At 43.1% G+C, this 19,723-nt stretch overlaps 1 protein-coding gene across 1 annotated transcript in view; it reads right to left on the bottom strand.

Annotated features, from left to right (window-relative positions):
- Positions 1 to 19,723, bottom strand: part of GPATCH11 (G-patch domain containing 11) — a 57,175-nt gene that overhangs the window by 10,861 nt on the left and 26,591 nt on the right. The window contains exons 4-5 of the mRNA XM_069769099.1: positions 17,840 to 17,960; positions 907 to 997 (exon numbers count right to left, since the gene is read on the bottom strand). Of these exons, the coding sequence (XP_069625200.1) occupies positions 907 to 997; positions 17,840 to 17,960 (212 nt within the window). The remainder of the gene's footprint in view (positions 1 to 906; positions 998 to 17,839; positions 17,961 to 19,723) is intronic.

Genomic DNA, 19,723 nt, shown 5'->3' with positions numbered 1-19,723 from the left:
ATTACGGTCATGTGACTACTTGAAGGGGTTACCCACCAGCTGACAATCCCTTATTAAAAAGGCCCAATGAGGTGGGGAAAAAAAAGAAAGAAAAAAATTGGCATTGCCTCCCAAACCAGCACCACTTCTTTGTACAGAGATGCGTCCCCTGTTGGATTATTGAGAACAAGATGCACAGGGACAAGAAAATCACTACCTGATACCCACTAGAGAAGATGTGCTAGAACACTAAATAATACTCACAGCACACACGTCTCAATAACGCACACACTACCCATGATACTCCCACCGAGGTCAATTTCTGTTTCTGCACTTTTGTTTTTTCCTTCTGTCCCTTTCAAGAGCTGTAACCTATTCTTTCTGCCAGCATATCCATATGAGAGCTTATTTTTTGTGAGACAAGGTTTAGTTTTGAATGACTCCGTTCATTACACCATATAATGTCCTGGAAACAGGACAAAGATCCAAGTGCAGCTAAATGGTGAAAAAAAGTGCAGTAATAAATACCTGACAACATAATTCTCCAGGTCACAACGTCTAAGTTGACACAAAACTTGACTAGTTTTTTTTTTTTTAAATATCTCAAGAATGGCTGCAAATTTTAATAAAGCAGTAAAATGCCAAAGTGCTTTTTCTACAAGCAATAGGCAACGATCTCATCTATAAAGAAGGGGAATGACCCTCTAAGGCGTCTCAATCTTTTTGTAATATTTCTTACACAGACAGGATAATTTTGCTGAACAGAAAATAATATATATTTCCTGACCTTTAGGCAGGAAGGTTAAAGGAGGATAGCTCCACTGAGAATACTGCAATTTAGTGACATCTCTCTAATTATTCACATGTACATTTCTATCATGTGGATTTTGAGGAAAGCAATTACCATTGCTACAGCCATTAGCTTACCTTCTGCTCATCTAGCTGCAGGCACGCTCTTTGGCTTCTCCTAAGGTCACCTTCCAGCTTCTGCTCCTCTTTCTTACTTCTCATCCTCAACCTTGAATTTAAGGTGAAAAACAGTAAATTTACACTCAAATATTACTATCTACCATAGGTACCATTGCCAAGTGGATATATACAGGGATATTTCTCTTTAAACATTAAGGTTAATTAGTCATAGCTGAGATTTCTGATGCCACCCCTAACAGTTTGGAAATTTGGCATAATTTAGCACTTCCTCTGGTGGAAAAAGCCCTTAACCCCTTCACAACATGCGCCGTACATGTACGGCGCATGTCGTCTCTCTCCCTTTGATGTGGGCTCCAGCAATGAGCCCACATCTTTACTGGCACATGTCAGCCGATTTGAACAGTTGACATGTGCCCCTAACATGTTATTCAATAGTGCTGTTCAGATGAACAATTTTTTTTCTCGGTCCAACAGTCCGTCAGAAAAAAATTCACAGAATGCACTACTTTTCTCCGAGTTTTGGGTGAAACTCACCCATTCCAGTCAATAGTTCGTAAAAAAAAAAAAAAAAAAAGAGAGATCCCTCACAGAACATCCAAGTGTCATCTGACTTTTAAGAACACATTTCTATTATAAACCTACATTTTGATACAGAAAAGGCAAATATCTTTTTACCGTGTTAGCCAGTAGATAGACAAATGGTTAGAATTGAGAGTCCTCAGTGGTTGATAACTTTTAATGGCTAGCCTAGCCATTAAAAGGTATCAACCACTGAGGATTCAATTCTAAATATTTTTCTATTCTAAACCTAGGAAACTGTATTTGATCATCAACAATTTTTATGTAGTTGTATGAAAACGGATCACACAAACAATTGGACAATTTCTGATATGCTCGTCTGCAGCTACTCTACTGTGTAGAAAATCCAAACCTCCAACTGGCTGTTCCTTACATGTGCTAAATTCAGAGGAAAATATGGCAAGATCTGCATGAAGTCTGAAGGTTCATAGAGCCCAAAGACCAGAATAATGCTTTACTCTTCTATATTGTGCCTTGGTATTTGCCAGCGTTTGATGTGGATTAAGGGCAATTCCCAGAATTGAATACGTTAGGATAGGAGAAGATACTGATATTACTGGATCCAACTGCTGGAGCACTCAATTATCCCAAGAATGGAGCTCTGAGATATCCAGAAATAGCAGAACATTGTAGGATGGGGGTTCCAGCAGTCAGACCCTCATTGATCAGTGGATTAGCCTCTAATGTAGGCCCACACAACACATGGCCCGCTGAAGGATGTTGTGCAGCCCATCTTTCAGGTGCAAATATATTTGAACACTGTGGTGCCGGGATGGAGTCAATGGACTGCCTGTCAGTGCCAGCCTACACGTGCAGAGGTGTGATGAGGTCAGCACGCTGCCGACGGCACCTCGGCCCCGAAGCAACGTAGTGAAGAAGAGACGGCGAGGCCAATAGTAAGCACTGCATGGAGGAGCTGAAAATCAAAAGCATTATTATTGTGGATGAGAGGGGAGGGTTTAAAGGTTACAGTGAGGGTACATAATGGGAAATGGCAATTGTGAAAGGTGGTGGGGGTAGTGTCTTTTGGGGGAATATTTTGGAGGGGTTCAGTATGGGGGCATTTTATGCAGAGGGGCAGTGTATGGGGGATATTTTTCAGAGGAGAAGTGTGCGTCAAGGATATTTTGCAGAGGAACAGTGTGCAGGGGGATATTTTGGAGCGGGGCAGTGTGCAGGGGGGGATATTTTGCAGAGGGGCAGTGTGCATGGGAGGGATATTTTGAGCAGAAACTGCAGGCAATTATTTATTCAAGGGTGCCGCATGGGAAATATTTTTACATATGGGGCAGTGTAATGATACTTTTATTTTTAAAGGCCACCGTGTCAGATAGTGCTGCTGAAGACAGAAGAAAGAAGTCTGCAGGGACTAGCTCTGGGAATGAAATCTCATCATGGCACCTGTGTTACATGGTGATAAAAGGGATGGGAACAACTTCAATAAGAGAAGATGTCACCTACAAAACGTACCTGGGTGTAAATGTTTATTTTTGATACTACCCGAGTCTAAACAATACTGTGGTCCCTGTATGTTCCTCATTCTGATGACGACTTAACAATTCCCAGTATTTCTTTGCCATTGTTAAAGGGAACCTGTCACCCCCAAAATTGAAGGTGAGATAAGCCCACCAGCATCAGGGGCTTATCTACAGCATTCTGGAATGCTGTAGATAAGCCCCTGATGTATCTTGAAAGATGAGAAAAAGAGGTTAGATTATACGCACCCAGGGGCGGTCCCGGTCCGCTTCTGGTCCGATGGGAGTCGCGGTCCAGTCTGGGGCCTCTCATCGTCTTACGATGATGTCCTCTTCTTGTATTCACGCTGCGGTTCCGGTGCAGGCGTACTTTGTCTGCTCTGTTGAGGGCAGAGCAAAGTACTGCAGAGCGCAGGCGCCGGGCCTCTCTGACCTTTCCAGGCGCCTGTGCACTGCAGTACTTTACTCTGCCCTCAACAGGGAAGACAAAGTACGCCTGCGCCGGTGCCGCAGCGTGAATACAAGAAGAGGACATCATCGTAAGACGATGGGAGGCCCCGGACCGCGACGCCGGACCAGAAGCAGACCGGGACCGCCCCTGGGTGAGTATAATCTAACCTTTTTTTCTCATCTTTCAGGATACATCGGGGGCTTATCTACAGCATTACAGAATGCTGTAGATAAGCCCCTGATGCTGGTGGGCTTAGCTCACCTTCGATTTTGGGGGTGACAGGTTCCCTTTAAAGACATACTGGGAGTTGTAGGTTCAGGCGATACAACTGTATATGGGGCTGACCTTTCATTGCAATTGATCGCTGTACTAAGCTTGGTGATTTATTCATGTACTGATAGTGGTTCTGGAGCTGCACTCATGTATTGATGGTAGTTTTGGCGCGGCCTTCATTTACTGGTGATGGTTTTGATCTTGTAGACACGTCGCAATCCAAAACATGATTAATGGCTATGTAAAAGCTTAAAAATTCTCAAAACTGGGGACACACTGGAGGTCCTTTCGTTTGACGCTATCAAGTCTAAATTTCCAATTTCAAATAGTTATTTCAGTTTATGCAACTTAGACATCTTTCCTCCTTATTCTATGGCCCTTTGAAGGTGTCTTTGCCGACTGATTTCGAAAGACTATGCAAAAAGGGGCCCGTCGACCAAGGATTAATATCAGATATTTATAGGGTTATCAACTACCCTCAGGGGGGGAAAAAGTTAAAACATCCTTACATGAGTAAATGTGAGTCTATTCTTGGGAGGGGGTTGTCACCTCAATGCTGGCAGGGCATCCGGGAAAAGGCAGCCAAGTCTTTCAGCTGCACTCTCTTGGAAAATCAGTATAAAATACTGATGTTTTGGCATCATACTCCCGATCTTCTCCACAGGTTGAACCCTCATATTTCAAATCTATGTTGATGCTGCGGCTCAGCGGTGGGCTTCTGGTCTTGCCTAGAGATATTTGGTTTTTGGACAGAGGTAGACCTAGACCCTGCTACTTATTTGCTAAACGTTCCTCCTAAAGGCTTGGGTAAGAACTCAGTTAGATTACTGCTACATATTTTAACTGCAGCAAGATATTTGTTTGCTCTCAATTGGACGTGGAACTCCCTTCCTTCTCATCAACGTTTATTGAATAGAATGGCCGATATTCGTAGGATGGAATATATGACGGCTTTGATGGGAGCGAGAGTGGACAGCTTTGAAGCTGTATGGACTCCCTTGGGCTATTACTGGCTATTACTGGGCTAAAAATTATTGCTAGATAGTATGCCTTTACAGATCCATGTGCCCTCCCTCCCCTTCCTCTCTTTGTGTCTTGTCTTTATATATAATGGTGGTCCAATAGCTTAGTTCTGGTTTGTAGACTCTGGGAAGGAGCTTGATGAAAGTGTTGCCAAATATAACCTCTTTAGATATCTACATGAAATGTAGAGCTTATTGTTTTTCTACGCATTGAGGTTTGTCATTTTATGGGGCAGAGCACTAAAGGTACCGTCACACTAAGGCTACGTTCACATTAGCGTTATGCGTGTTTGCGTCAGGTTTGCGTCGGGCGACGCATGCGTCATGCGCCCCTATATTTAACATGGGGGACACATGCGTTTTTGTGTGCTGCGTTGTGCGACGCATGCGTTTTTTTTGCCGCAAGCGTCGGGCCAAGAAAAGGCAACAAGTTGCATTTTTCTTGCGTCCAAATTTCGGCAAAAAACGACGCATGCGTCGCAAAACGCAGCATTTTTGCATGCGTTTTGGTGCGTTTTTATTTGCGTTGTGCGTTGCGTCGCCGACGCAGCGGCGCACAACGCAAATGTGAACGTAGCCTAAGCGACGCTGCAGCGATACCGACAACGATGTCGATCGCTGCAGCGTCGCTGTTTGGTCGCTGGAGAGCTGTCACACAGACAGCTCTCCAGCGACCAACGATCCCGAAGTCCCCTGGTAACCAGGGTAAACATCGGGTTACTAAGCGCAGGGCCGCGCTTAGTAACCCGATGTTTACCCTGGTTACCAGCGTAAACGTAAAAAAACAAACACTACATACTTACCTTCCGTGTCTGTCCTCCGGTGCTCTGCTTTCCTCTGCACTGTCAGCGCCGGTCAGCCGGAAAGCAGAGCGGTGACGTCACCGCTGTGCTTTCCGGCTGGCCGGCGCTCACAGCCAGTGCATGTTCATGTCAGACTAATTTGATCAGTTTCTGTGAAGAGGTAAGTTCCGGATTGGACCAAGGGAACCCAGTGGATGTAGTGTATATGGACTTTTCAAAAGCTTTTGATACGGTGCCACACAAAAGGTTGATACATAAAATGAGAATAATGGGGATAGGGGAAAATATGTGCAAGTGGGTTGAGAGCTGGCTCAGGGATAGGAAACAAAGGGTGGTTATTAATGGAGCACACTCGGACTGGGTAGCGGTTAGCAGTGGGGGTACCGCAGGGGTCAGTATTGGGCCCTCTTCTTTTTAACATATTTATTAATGACCTTGTAGGGGGCATTCAGAGTAGAATTTCAATATTTGCAGATGACACTAAACTCTGCAGGGTAATCAATACAGAGGAGGACAATTTTATATTACAGGATGATTTATGTAAACTAGAAGCTTGGGCTGATAAATGGCAAATGAGCTTTAATGGGGATAAATGTAAGGTCATGCACTTGGGTAGAAGTAATAAGATGTATAATTATGTGCTTAATTCTAAAACTCTGGGCAAAACCGTCAATGAAAAAGACCTGGGTGTATGGGTGGATGACAAACTCATATTCAGTGGCCAGTGTCAGGCAGCTGCTACAAAGACAAATAAAATAATGGGATGCATTAAAAGAGGCATAGATGCTCATGAGGAGAATATAATTTTACCTCTATACAAGTCACTAGTTCGACCACACTTAGAATACTGTGCACAGTTCTGGTCTCCGGTGTTTAAGAAAGACATAGCTGAACTGGAGCGGGTGCAGAGAAGAGCGACCAAGGTTATTAGAGGACTGGGGGGTCTGCAATACCAAGATAGGTTATTACACTTGGGGCTATTTAGTTTGGAAAAACGAAGACTAAGGGGTGATCTTATTTTAATGTATAAATATATGAGGGGACAGTACAAAGACCTTTCTGATGATTTTTTTAATCATAGACCTGAAACAGGGACAAGGGGGCATCCTCTGCGTTTGGAGGAAAAAAGGTTTAAGCATAATAACAGACGTGGATTCTTTACTGTAAGAGCAGTGAGACTATGGAACTCTCTGCCGTATGATGTTGTAATGAGTGATTCATTACTTAAATTTAAGAGGGGACTGGATACCTTTCTGGAAAAGTATAATGTTACAGGGTATATACACTAGATTCCTTGATAGGGCGTTGATCCAGGGAACTAGTCTGATTGCCGTATGTGGAGTCGGGAAGGAATTTTTTTCCCCAATGTGGAGCTTACTCTTTGCCACATGGTTTTTTTTTGCCTTCCTCTGGATCAACATGTTAGGTTAGGCTATGGGTTGAACAAGATGGACTTAAAGTCTTCCTTCAACCTTAATAACTATGTTAGTATGTTACTATGAGAAGCAGAGCGCCGGGAAACAGACACGAAATGTAAGTATGTAGTGTTTGTTTTTTTAACGTTTACGCTGGTAACCAGGGTAAATATCGGGTTACTAAGCCCGGCCCTGCGCTTAGTAACCCGATATTTACCCTGGTTACCAGTGAAGACATCGCTGGATCGGCGTCACACACGCCGATCCAGCGATGTCAGCGGGAGATCCAGCGACAAAATAAAGTTCTGGACTTTCCTCAGCGACCAACGATCTCCCAGCAGGGGCCTGATCGTTGGTCGCTGTCACACAGAACGATTTCCTTAACGATATCGTTGCTACGTCACAAAAAGCAACGATATCGTTAACGATATCGTTATGTGTGACGGTACCTTTACTTACATTTTATCTTGTCATGCTTCTTTCTTTCTTGAAGCTCTCTCCTTTTTTCCTTCCTATGAAGCTTCTTAAAGTTGTTCTTAAAGACCTGTCTGATTATAACTGTTGGACTTTTGTTTTCTAATGTTAATATTAGAAAAATGAATACGAACTACTGTTTAAAAAAAAATAATTCTCAAAAATTAAAGAGTTTTGAGATTCTGATGAGGATTTGGTGAGATTCTGCTCAATTTTTGCTTCAAATAAGTTAGAGTATTTTCACAGTAATTTTTTGGAGCAGAAACTCTCCAAATCCTAGTCAAATACTCAAAACTTGGTTCTGGTGATATATTAACCCATTACTTGCCAAATTAAATTTTTTACAAGTACGGATTTTTCAGAAAAGGGCGTCCCAATATTCAATTAAAAATGACAATGACATGATTTCCTATTTTGAAAACATTCATTTTACAAACAGAACACAAAAAATTGGACCTAGTTATAAAAATTATAAAATCTTAGTTGCTAGAAGCTAAAGATTAGGCGTCCCAAAAAAAGGACATTGGTAGATAATGGGTTAATGTACTGTTGGTGATTCTGGTGACGTATTCATGTAAAAATTTTTGGGGCCCTTTGTTTTGGTTCAGTATGGCATTGTGTCTGCACCCTTGCTCTAATCTTTGGACAGGGGAAAACATTCAATTCTAAGAATACCCCTTTAAAGCAGTAGAAGACAGGCGTACGTGCATACAAAATTACAGGATAGTTCAAGATCATAGAATATAATAACATTATGTAGATACTGCTTTGCAAAAAATATAAAATAGTTAACATATATATTTCTGGACAACCTGGAGTACTAGAAAGGTTAATAAAAAAAAAAAAGCTGCTCCTGAAGTTAAATAGAGTATTCAGAAAAAAAATTCTGAAACAAAAAACCTACAAAAAGGTTGTTTTGTAATCGGGTAAGTATACATACTGTATACACCCTATATGTGATCAGTTTTCACAGTATTATACACCTTTAATAAACCTGATGCATATTCATGAATAGTACCCTCGGGATATATCTGGACTATATAAAACCTAGATATTACTGTCTATGTGTATAAATTCTGCAGTATTTTAAGTGTTATTTCCTCTAGTCTTCTGAGCATTTCTTGCACATGATGCTTGCAGTAATATATTATCCCTATCTCCTCCATAAGCCTGTGCAGATACATTTACTAGACACATGATTGATAGACTTTTATGATCAGCCTGGTGACTTAATCCCTCAAAGACACAGATAAGCTGAAACAAAAGAGCTGGGCTGTTGATTTTCTTTGCTGGTGGGTTAAAAGGCCACAGTAATGTAGTAAAACACTGTAGAATTATTTTGCGGTTACCTCAGCATTTTCTACAAGTGTAATGTGCACAGTTTTTTATCCCTCGTCTTCGTTGTCAGAGCGGCACATTGACTGATTCTGGGACAGGATTGAAAAAGATTGTTGCTACGGGAGATACGAAGATCAGTTTTTTGGAAGCTTTTATTACCTCAGTCTTCTAAATGGCTCACCTTGAATTGTCTGGGCGTCTCACACACATGCAATTTACCACAGGGACACTTCGGTAAATAAACAATGCATTTACTGTCAAACGTCAGGCCGGTTTTATAGCCAATTTTGTGCTTTTCACAGGGTGTATAAATCCAGTGTTTTTCATCTTGCCCCAGCACTATACACCACGGAAACTGGGAATTATAATTCATTTGTTAATGTGCATTACTCAGCACACAGTAAATACTCCATAATCAGCATAAGAGCCAAATTATTTACTTCATAAATTTAGCATAATGGCGACATTTGCTCAAAATCTTCACTAGGTATTTAATCCATGCAACTTTCGCAATAAAACAGCAATTACCGATATCCATCCTCGTACATTATGTAAGAATCTGCAGCACAAAGTCTTGTGTATGATTCCAGGCCGTGTTCACACATTCAGTATTTTACCTCAGTATTTGAAAGTCAAAACCAAGAGTGAAACAATCAGAGGAAAAGTATAATAGAAACACGTCACTACTTCTATATTTATCACCCACTCCGGGTTTTGGATTACAAATACTGAGGTAAAATACTGATCAAATACTTAACGTGTGCACATGGCCCTAGTGACCAGGCCCCAAGGGGTCTTAAAGCAAACCTGACAATTCATGTTTCCCGAACCACAGAGTGCAGTTGCATCATATCAGGTAAGTTTTACTCTGTAATGATGCAGCGTTTCAGAGAAAACATACATTTAAATGTTGGGAACCATGCAGCTCAGGTGACTAGTCCATGAGGGAGGTCCCCGGCGGCTTTTGTATGCCCCACTCAAGGAGACAGGCCTCTCCATGTGTGTATCGGGAAGATACCGTCACTCAAGAGGAGCGGAATGGAGTGAAGACCTTGGGGACCTTCCTCTTGAACGAGTAAACCAAGCTAAATGGTTCCCAGCTTTTAAATTTATGTTTTCTCTGTAACACCGCAGAATTTTATTGAGAAAAGACTAAGCCGGACTGAGATTCATTGTCTCTGTAGGTCGGGCAGCATGAATCACCTATCAGATTCCGAAGGTGGTATAGTGACGCCAGCGCTGATTGGGCACCACGTGTCATAACCGCACAAGAGCCCCGGGAGAGTGGCGACACCGCTGGAAGGTTTGTTTTTGCAAGTAATTTTATATATAAAAAAAAATTATTCTGCAGTGGGGACTTTTTTCTAGTATTATTTTTATTTCTTTGAAAATGTTTTAAATACAGATTTTCTACAAAAATTTGTCCCCCAAGAGATGTCTTTGGGTAACATATTTGTTTTCCGATGTAACAATAAGCATCCATGGAAACCCCAGATACAGGGGAAAACAGCTCATTACACTGATAGAAGTCACTGGCAGAGCTGATCTCGTATGCTAGAACCCGTCAGATTATTATATGGGATAGAAGGCTTTTCCTATGATAAGAGGTTGGAAAAGATGGGCTTGTTTCCTTCAGAAAAAAAGACGCCTCAATGGAGATCTCATTTATATGTAGAAATGCGTGTGGTCAATACAAAAGACTGACTTATTCCTTCCAGAGACCTTACAAAGGACCAGGGTCAATCATTATGTGTGAAGGGAGGCCACACTCACACGGTCAATATTTGGTCAGTATACTACATCAATATTTGTAAGCCAAAATCAGGAATGGAACAATCAGAGGAAAGTATAATATTATATTAAGTATTTTTTACCTACTGCTGATTTTGGCTTACAAATACTGATGTGAAATTCTGACCAAATACTGAAAATGTGAACGCAACCAAAAGGCGATGCAAGCAGCTAAATAGGAAGGGACTCTTTACAGTTAGAGCAGTCAGATTGTGAAATGGCCTACTGCAAGATTTAGTAATGGCACGTACTGTAACAGTATTTAAAAATGGACTAGATGCATTTCTCACAACAAATGGCATAGCGAGTTATAAATAATCTAGCAATAAAAAAATGTATGACTTGCGGAAAAAGGTTGAATTTGATGAATGCATGTCTTTTTTCTCAACCTAAATAACTACATAGATTCTCAAAAATGAAGACAGAAGCAGTTAATTATCGATTCTGCCTTCTCCAGAGGGTCCCTGGCAAACAACAAGAGCCCAGAATTGCTCCTGTTAGATTGCTGGAGCAGGAACTTTCAGCTGGTGTAGTTATCAGATTAAGTGAATCTATTGGCCCAATATGCTGCCCTATGTAAGGACAGGATATTACAGCTACGGAAAAGTTTATTAATCAGGGTCACCAATTTTTTTATTAAAAATAGAAGCAAACTATAGTGCACACTATATTTGTACCACAACACCATAGTTTAACTTTTTACTATTTTCTCCCACAGCTCAACCAATTCATTAAAAATTATTTGCACCATTTTATACCAGCAATAAAATGGCAGATTTAACCGTCTGACACAAGGAAGGGCAATAATGTGGCGAATTTATTATAACAGGGACAGCTTACTACAACTTCAATTTTATTATAAGCATATGAAATGCCTTAAAGGGAAGGTGCCATCAAAAAAATTTTTTTTCAGAAATTGTAAAAATGTAAAGAATTAATGATTACATTTTCTTAAAAAATATTATAATTTGTTTATAATTTAGTAAAATATGAAAAATAATTTGAAAAGTTTTGGAATTTCCACTTTTAAACACTAGGGGGAGCAGCTGCTGAAATTTCAGAAAAACCTAGTGTACAACTAGCTCACATTACTGCACTGCAGTAATTATGGGCGGAGTCTGCTGACGTGTGTGATGTCTCCTCTCCTCCCCTTATGGGTGTTTGCTAAGGGATTAGAGAGGATGATATTCAGGAACCCAGTGAGCAGCCATTTTGTTGGTGACTGCAGAGTATGGCTGCCGTCACACTATCAGTATTTGGTCAGTATTTTACCTCAGTATTTGTAAGCAAAAACCAGGAGTGGAACAAATAGAGGAAAAGTATAATAGAAACATATGCACCACTTCTGTATTTATCACCCACTCCTGGTTTTGGCTTACAAATACTGAGGTAAAATACAAACCAAATAATGATAGTGTGAAGGCAGCCTTATACTGACAAGTAGACAGTCACCGAGGATGGCAATCAGCAAGGATTCTGGGAGATATGTGGTGGAGGGAGCAGGGTGACAGCAGCACAGAGTATTTCAGGAGAGCAGTGTGCTGGTCTATGGGGGCCCCCTGTTTGGTGCGCGGAGCAGCCAGGGATTGTACATAGAGCACTGTCTTTTATACACATGGATGGACTGTCTGCTCCACAGAAATCCAGGAAACATTTCTGCGGATTGATGGCCTGTTCTGATCGAGACTTTGCATGCAGACCCCATTCCCCTCCTCAGATCCTGTCTTCTCCATCCTGTCCTGGCGATGAGTGAAAGCGAGGCGACAGGCAAAGTACGGGGTGACGCTGGGAAGGAAATGTAGCCATATAGTAACGATAAAAATGAGACCCCTCTCTTCAGCTGCCTCACCAGCCTTCCCCTGACTGCACCTAACTGGAGGTCACGCTGTCCCCTCTATTACCCCAGACCCGCGTACAGGTGCTCAGCCAGAACCACCATAGAATGGGTCCGCTTTCTGAAGATAATACTGCCATAGTGTTCTCACATAATACCGCCATATAGATCACACACACAATACTATCAAATAGATCACACAATACTGTCATACAGTTCTCACATAATACCACCATATAGATCACACATAAAACCACCAGTGTTCTCACATACCGCCATATAGATCACACATAATACCGCCAGTGTTCTCACATACCGCCATATAGATCACACATAATACTGCCAGTGTTCTCACATACCGCCATATAGATCACACATAATACTGCCATAGTGTTCTCACATAATACCGCCATATAGATCACACATAATACCGCCAGTGTTCTCACATACCACCATATAGATCACACATAATACCGCCAGTGTTCTCACATACCACCATATGCTTCTCACATAATACCGCCATATAGATCACCCATAATGCCGCCACATAGATCTCACATGTATTGTAAATAAAGACTCGGCCAGAATAAAGTCCTTTATTAATCTTTTTTATACCATACCGAACGCATAATCCTCGACTCCCTCATCTCCCACAACAAAAATAATAAACCACAATGGGGAAAGACACGCAGGGGGAGAGAAGTGCATAGGAGAGGATTAGATACTGACTGCTGAGCCGTGTATCTAATCCTGTCCTGTGTGATACTGTGCTGCGCCGTGTATCTAATCCTATCTTGTGTGATACTGTACACAGGACAGGATTAGCTACACAGGACTAGATTAGCTACACAGGACAGAGGTAGCAGTGGTAGATGGTATATAGAGGCAGGCAGCAGTGCTAGATGGTATATAGAGGCAGGCAGCAGTGGTAGATGGTATATAGAGGCAGGCAGCAGTGGTAGGTGGTATACAGAGGCAGGTGGCGGTGCTATACAGAGGCAGGTAGCGGTGCTATACAGAGGCAGGTAGCGGTGCTATACAGAAGCAGGTAGCGGTGCTATACAGAGGCAGGCAGCAGTGGTAGATGGTATATAGAGGCAGGCAGCAGTGTTAGGTGGCATACAGAGGCAGGTAGCGGTGGTATACAGAGGCAGGTAGCAGTGGTATAGAGGCAGGTAGCGGTGGTAGGTGGTATATAGAGGCTGGTAGCAGTGGTAGGTGGTATATAGGGGCTGGTAGCAGTGGTATATAGGAGCAGGTAGCAGTGTTATATAGGAGCAGGTAGCAGTGGTATATAGGGGCAGGTGGAAGTGGTATATAGGAGCAGGTAGCAGTGGTATATAGGGGCAGGTAGCAGTGGTATATAAGGGCAGGTAGCAGTGGTATATAGGGGCAGGTAGCAGTGGTATATAGGGGCAGGTAGCAGTGGTATATAGGGGCAGGTAGCAGTGGTATATAGAGGCAGGCAGCAGTGGTATATAGGAGCAGGTAGCAGTGGTATATAGGAGCAGGTAGCAGTGGTATATAGGAGCAGGTAGCAGTGGTATATAGGGGCAGGTAGCAGTGGTATATAGAGGCAGGCAGCAGTGGTATATAGGAGCAGGTAGCAGTGGTATTTAGGGGCTGGTAGCAGTGGTATATAGGGGCTGGTAGCAGTGGTATATAGGAGCAGGTAGCAGTGGTATATAGGGGCAGGTAGCAGTGGTATATAGGAGCAGGTAGCAGTGGTATATAGGGGCAGGTAGCAGTGGTATATAGGAGCAGGTAGCAGTGGTATATAGGGGCAGGTAGCAGTGGTATATAGAGGCAGGCAGCAGTGGTATATAGGAGCAGGTAGCAGTGGTATTTAGGGGCTGGTAGCAGTGGTATATAGGGGCTGGTAGCAGTGGTATATAGGAGCAGGTAGCAGTGGTATATAGGGGCAGGTAGCAGTGGTATATAGGAGCAGGTAGCAGTGGTATATAGGGGCAGGTAGCAGTGGTATATAGGGGCTGGTAGTAGTGGTATATAGGAGCAGGTAGCAGTGGTATATAGGGGCAGGTAGCAGTGGTATATAGGAGCAGGTAGCAGTGGTATATAGGAGCAGATAGCAGTGGTATATAGGAGCAGGTAGCAGTGGTATATAGGGGCAGGTAGCAGTGGTATATAGGGGCAGGTAGCAGTGGTATATAGGGGCAGGTAGCAGTGGTATATAGGAGCAGGTAGAAGTGGTATATAGGGGCAGGTAGCAGTGGTATATAGGAGCAGGTAGCAGTAGTATATAGGGGCAGGTAGCAGTGGTATATAGGGGCAGGTAGCAGTGGTATATGGGGTAAGGTAGCAGTGGTATATAGGGGCAGGTAGCAGTGGTATATAGGGGCAGGTAGCAGTGGTATATAGGGGCAGGTAGCAGTGGTATATAGGGGCAGGTAGCAGTGGTATATAGAGGCAGGCAGCAGTGGTATATAGGAGCAGGTAGCAGTGGTATATAGGAGCAGGTAGCAGTGGTATATAGGAGCAGGTAGCAGTGGTATATAGGGGCAGGTAGCAGTGGTATATAGAGGCAGGCAGCAGTGGTATATAGGAGCAGGTAGCAGTGGTATTTAGGGGCTGGTAGCAGTGGTATATAGGGGCTGGTAGCAGTGGTATATAGGAGCAGGTAGCAGTGGTATATAGGGGCAGGTAGCAGTGGTATATAGGAGCAGGTAGCAGTGGTATATAGGGGCAGGTAGCAGTGGTATATAGGAGCAGGTAGCAGTGGTATATAGGGGCAGGTAGCAGTGGTATATAGAGGCAGGCAGCAGTGGTATATAGGAGCAGGCAGCAGTGGTATTTAGGGGCTGGTAGCAGTGGTATATAGGGGCTGGTAGCAGTGGTATATAGGAGCAGGTAGCAGTGGTATATAGGGGCAGGTAGCAGTGGTATATAGGAGCAGGTAGCAGTGGTATATAGGGGCAGGTAGCAGTGGTATATAGGGGCTGGTAGTAGTGGTATATAGGAGCAGGTAGCAGTGGTATATAGGGGCAGGTAGCAGTGGTATATAGGAGCAGGTAGCAGTGGTATATAGGAGCAGATAGCAGTGGTATATAGGAGCAGGTAGCAGTGGTATATAGGGGCAGGTAGCAGTGGTATATAGGGGCAGGTAGCAGTGGTATATAGGAGCAGGTAGCAGTGGTATATAGGGGCAGGTAGCAGTGGTATATAGGAGCAGGTAGCAGTAGTATATAGGGGCAGGTAGCAGTGGTATATAGGGGCAGGTAGCAGTGGTATATAGGGTAAGGTAGCAGTGGTATATAGGGGCAGGTAGCAGTGGTATATAGGGGCAGGTAGCAGTGGTATATAGGGGCAGGTAGCAGTGGTATATAGGGGCAGGTAGCAGTGGTATATAGGGGCAGGTAGCAGTGGTATATAGGGACAGGTAGCAGATGCATAAGAAAATAAAAACTCTGTACTTACCTTCAGTCCTCTCCCAGGAAGTGCTGAGTCATGTTCAGGGCAGAGCAGTGTGACGATCTCCCTGCTCTGCTCTGAACAGGTCGGCAGTGAGCAGTGATTGCAGCCTGTGCTGTAATACTAAGTACAGGCTGCAATCACAGCTCCTGGCTGCAGATACTCACCCTGAACCTCGCTCCCAGCAGCAGCTTCTCCCTGGCAGCTCCTGCTATGATCGCACACACTGAGCTGTGTGTGCGATGACAGAGGAAAAAAACAAAATGGCCGCGATCTCCTCTCACAGCTGTGACGTAGCAGCCCAGTGGGCGTGCCCAAGTCACAGCTGAGAGGCAGGAGGAGCGGTCGGAGCCCGACTGTTGGCTCCTATGCCCATGGCTGCCGTAAGTGAGGTGTGCAAGTGTCGTGCCCAGACACTTACACCCACACTAATGAAAATGGCGGCCTCCAGTGGCAAAAGTAAAAATGAATAAATAAGTATTAAAGTAGTACATTTACTTTTGTATTAAAAATAATTGATTATATAATCAATAATTATTAATACAAAAACTAAAATCACGGCACCCTCCCTTTAACAAAGAGTATATTCACTTCAGGTTTTTTTTTTTTTTTTTTTTTAACATCGTGGAGGTATTTCTCAAAAATCTGAAGCAGTTTGACCTGATGCGAGTCCTAATGAGGATTGGTCCCATATAAAGTGTGTCCACTTGCATTGTTATCTAGCGAAATTGGAGTGTAAACCACGTCAAATTCACTGCCACAAAATAATGAATGGCAGCACAGATTTGCCAGTTAGTCAGAAGCCTTCATGTGGATTTCTTAGGGTACCGTCACACAGTGGCACTTTGATCGCTAGGACAGCACGATACGTGACGTTCCAGCGATATCGTTACGATCTCGCTGTGTCTGACACGCTACTGCGATCAGGGACCCCGCTGAGAATCGTACGTCGTAGCAGATCGTCTGAAACTTTATTTCGTCGCTGGATCTCCCGCTGACATCGCTGAATCGGCGTGTGTGACGCCGATTCAGCGATGTCTTCACTGGTAACCAGGGTGAACATCGGGTTACTAAGCACAGGGCCGCGCTTAGTAACCCGATGTTTACCCTGGTTACCAGTGTAAACGTAAAAAAACCAAACATTACATACTTACCTTCAGCTGTCTGTCCCCGGCGCTCTGCTTCTCTGCACTCCTCCTGCATCCTGTGTCAGCGCCGGCCAGCCAGAAAGCACAGCGGTGACGTCACCGCTCTGCTTTACGGCTGACCGGCGCTGACAGTGCAGGAAAGCACAGCGCCGGAGGACAGACACGGAATGTAAGTATGTAATGTTTGTTTTTTTTACGTTTACGCTGGTAACCAGGGTAAACATCGGGCTACTAAGCGCGGCCCTGCGTTTAGTAACCCGATGTTTACCCTGGTTACCCAGGGACCTCTGCATCGTTGGTCGCTGGAGAGCTGTCTGTGTGACAGCTCTCCAGCGACCAAACAGCGACGCTGCAGCGATCGACATCGTTGTCGTATCGCTGCAGCGTCGTTTCAGTGTGACGGTACCCTTAGAGAAAACCCTTTAGGCTCATGGGTGGAATTACAATACTTACAACTGTGTCAAACATGATGTCCTAGATTTAGTAATCCTTTTGCGTTTTTTTTAAAGAATAAGTTTGTATTTTTTTTTTTATAGAAATTTTTACGTTTGCACCAAATACATTATGGCTTTGGCCCCATTTATCCGCTATTTTTTTTTAGTCCTTGTCACTTTTTAGGCTTGATAATGTTAGCATTTTCCTTATCCAGATGTTTTTCAACTAAGACAAAAAAAATGACCTCTTCAGTGGAAAACAAGACAAGTCTTTAATACTATAGGTCATCATTCTTCACACACCTACCTTTACCTGCTAGAGATCTGTAAACCTTCCATTAGGAAAATGCCTTCTGGTGGCGAGGACAGCCTAAATGTGATTTTACTCGCAAACAGAAGGAATAACATACAGTACATATTTTCATACAATACTTTTGCATGTGGAAAATGTCATGGACGGCTACCTAAAGTCATCAGCTGCTCGCTCTTCAGCTTGTTTGGTCATCTGAATTTTTCGTCTTAAGTTTTCAAGACTTTCCTCAGCTTTCCGCTTCTTCATCTCCTCATGGCCAATACCGCTGCGTCCTTTACATAAAGGGAAAGCAGGATTTTTATGAAAACAGATACTACATTTTAATGTACAAACTACCGTATTCACATGTAAGAAATCCTCCTGAAATGTTCTGTTAATACCGAAAATGGAAAGAGGTAAAAAAAAAAAAAAAAAAAAGGTAAAAGAAAAAAATGCTTGTGGTACATTTTATTTATTTATTTTTTCTAAAATGGTCACCATAACAGAAGCTTGTCAGGAGATTCAGGTTTAACTAAAGTGGGATGCATGAAATACAGACAGGTTACCTCTTTACAAGCAGCGCTGTGGAGTCGGTAAGCCAAACACTTAACATGCATTCTAACTTTTTCATCCAAACTTAATGTGACCTTTAAACTTTTGAATGCACACTTCCAACTGTTCAATATTTCAGTATTTTTTGCATAACTTGCTATTCTCCAAGGAGCTCGATGGCAAAATTCACAACAGGTGTTTGGTCCATGAAACGGCCAATACATTTCGAGTTCACTTAGACTTAGTAGTTAAACAGTCCGTCATGAGACCAAGACGACACCTAACAATTGATCACCAGTACCTCGCCATTGCGAAGCTTCAGGCAAGATGTTCTCAGACGGAAGTGGCCACTGAGCTTAGAGTGCCACAGACTGTCATCAGCAGGTTGCAACAGCGATACAGAGAGACTGAAAGGGTCCCAGAATGGCAGAAAAGTGAACATCCTTTGGCCATATCCCACACTAATGACCGCTTCATTGTGAACAATGCCCTTCGGAATCGGATGATGAATGCCACACAACTCCAGGCACATTTAAGGGAGGCCCAAAATAAGCCAAATATAGGGTGTATCCAAATATGATACCCCTAGAGGTCCTCTGATAACAAATATACAAGCTCACTAGGAGAACATCTCACATATATATATAATATACTAAAACATAACCTTTAATGGACAAAGTCTAAAAGATCAATTGGATAATACAACCAACAAAAGTGATAAAGTGCAAAACTAGTGCTCATGTAACCAGTACTCCATAAAAAAAAATGGTTTTATCCCACCAGATATGTAGTTTCCTTCGCGGGAGCATCCATGTATGTTTTGAGGGGGAGGTGGAAATAGTCTCTATACTACCCCAGTCGTGCCCCTGTGTTGCTCCCGCCCTGACAAGTCAGGCTAATAAGTTGAACCCACCATGACCATGTAACCTTCCCTACGCGTTTCGTCTCCCATAGGGGAGATTCATCAGGGGAAAAGAGTATAAGAATTGTGGGATGTTTTTTCTTTGAAGAAGGGAGTCCCTGCGTCGGAAGGTAACTCCCGTGTCCGATGCTCCTAGTTGTGGGCACAGACTATGGTAGGGTGAGATGCGGGACAATAGACTACCACTTAAATAGTTTCCAAGATATGCACAGCGTCCTACCTCATTTCCGCCCAAACACGTGCTTTGAATGACCGCTGCTGTCATCAGCGGTAATGGCGCTGTGTCGCTATTATGCTTCCCTTTGAGAAATGTGTTATTGCCGGTATCTGGGACACTTACTATTGCGCATGCGGCCCCTAGTGTGGTAAGTAGAAAATGTTCTGCCGGTTGTGATAATACTTCTATATACAAAAAACTCCGGCACACTAAGAGTCCAAAAAGAATTTAACTATTTCATATATTTTTATTATTCAAAAATGGGATTTCCAAAAGTAAAGAAGATCGTTCTGTACACTTGAATAGGACATATATAATTTTTCAACGTTTCGGCTAACAAGCCTTTCTCAAGAGATGTCCGTTTG

The sequence above is a fragment of the Ranitomeya imitator genome, chromosome 5 (assembly GCF_032444005.1).
Source record: "Ranitomeya imitator isolate aRanImi1 chromosome 5, aRanImi1.pri, whole genome shotgun sequence".
NCBI classification, from domain to species: Eukaryota; Metazoa; Chordata; class Amphibia; order Anura; family Dendrobatidae; genus Ranitomeya; species Ranitomeya imitator.
The sequence above is the reverse complement of the archived record's forward strand: the minus strand, read 5'-3'. Positions and strand labels throughout refer to the sequence as shown.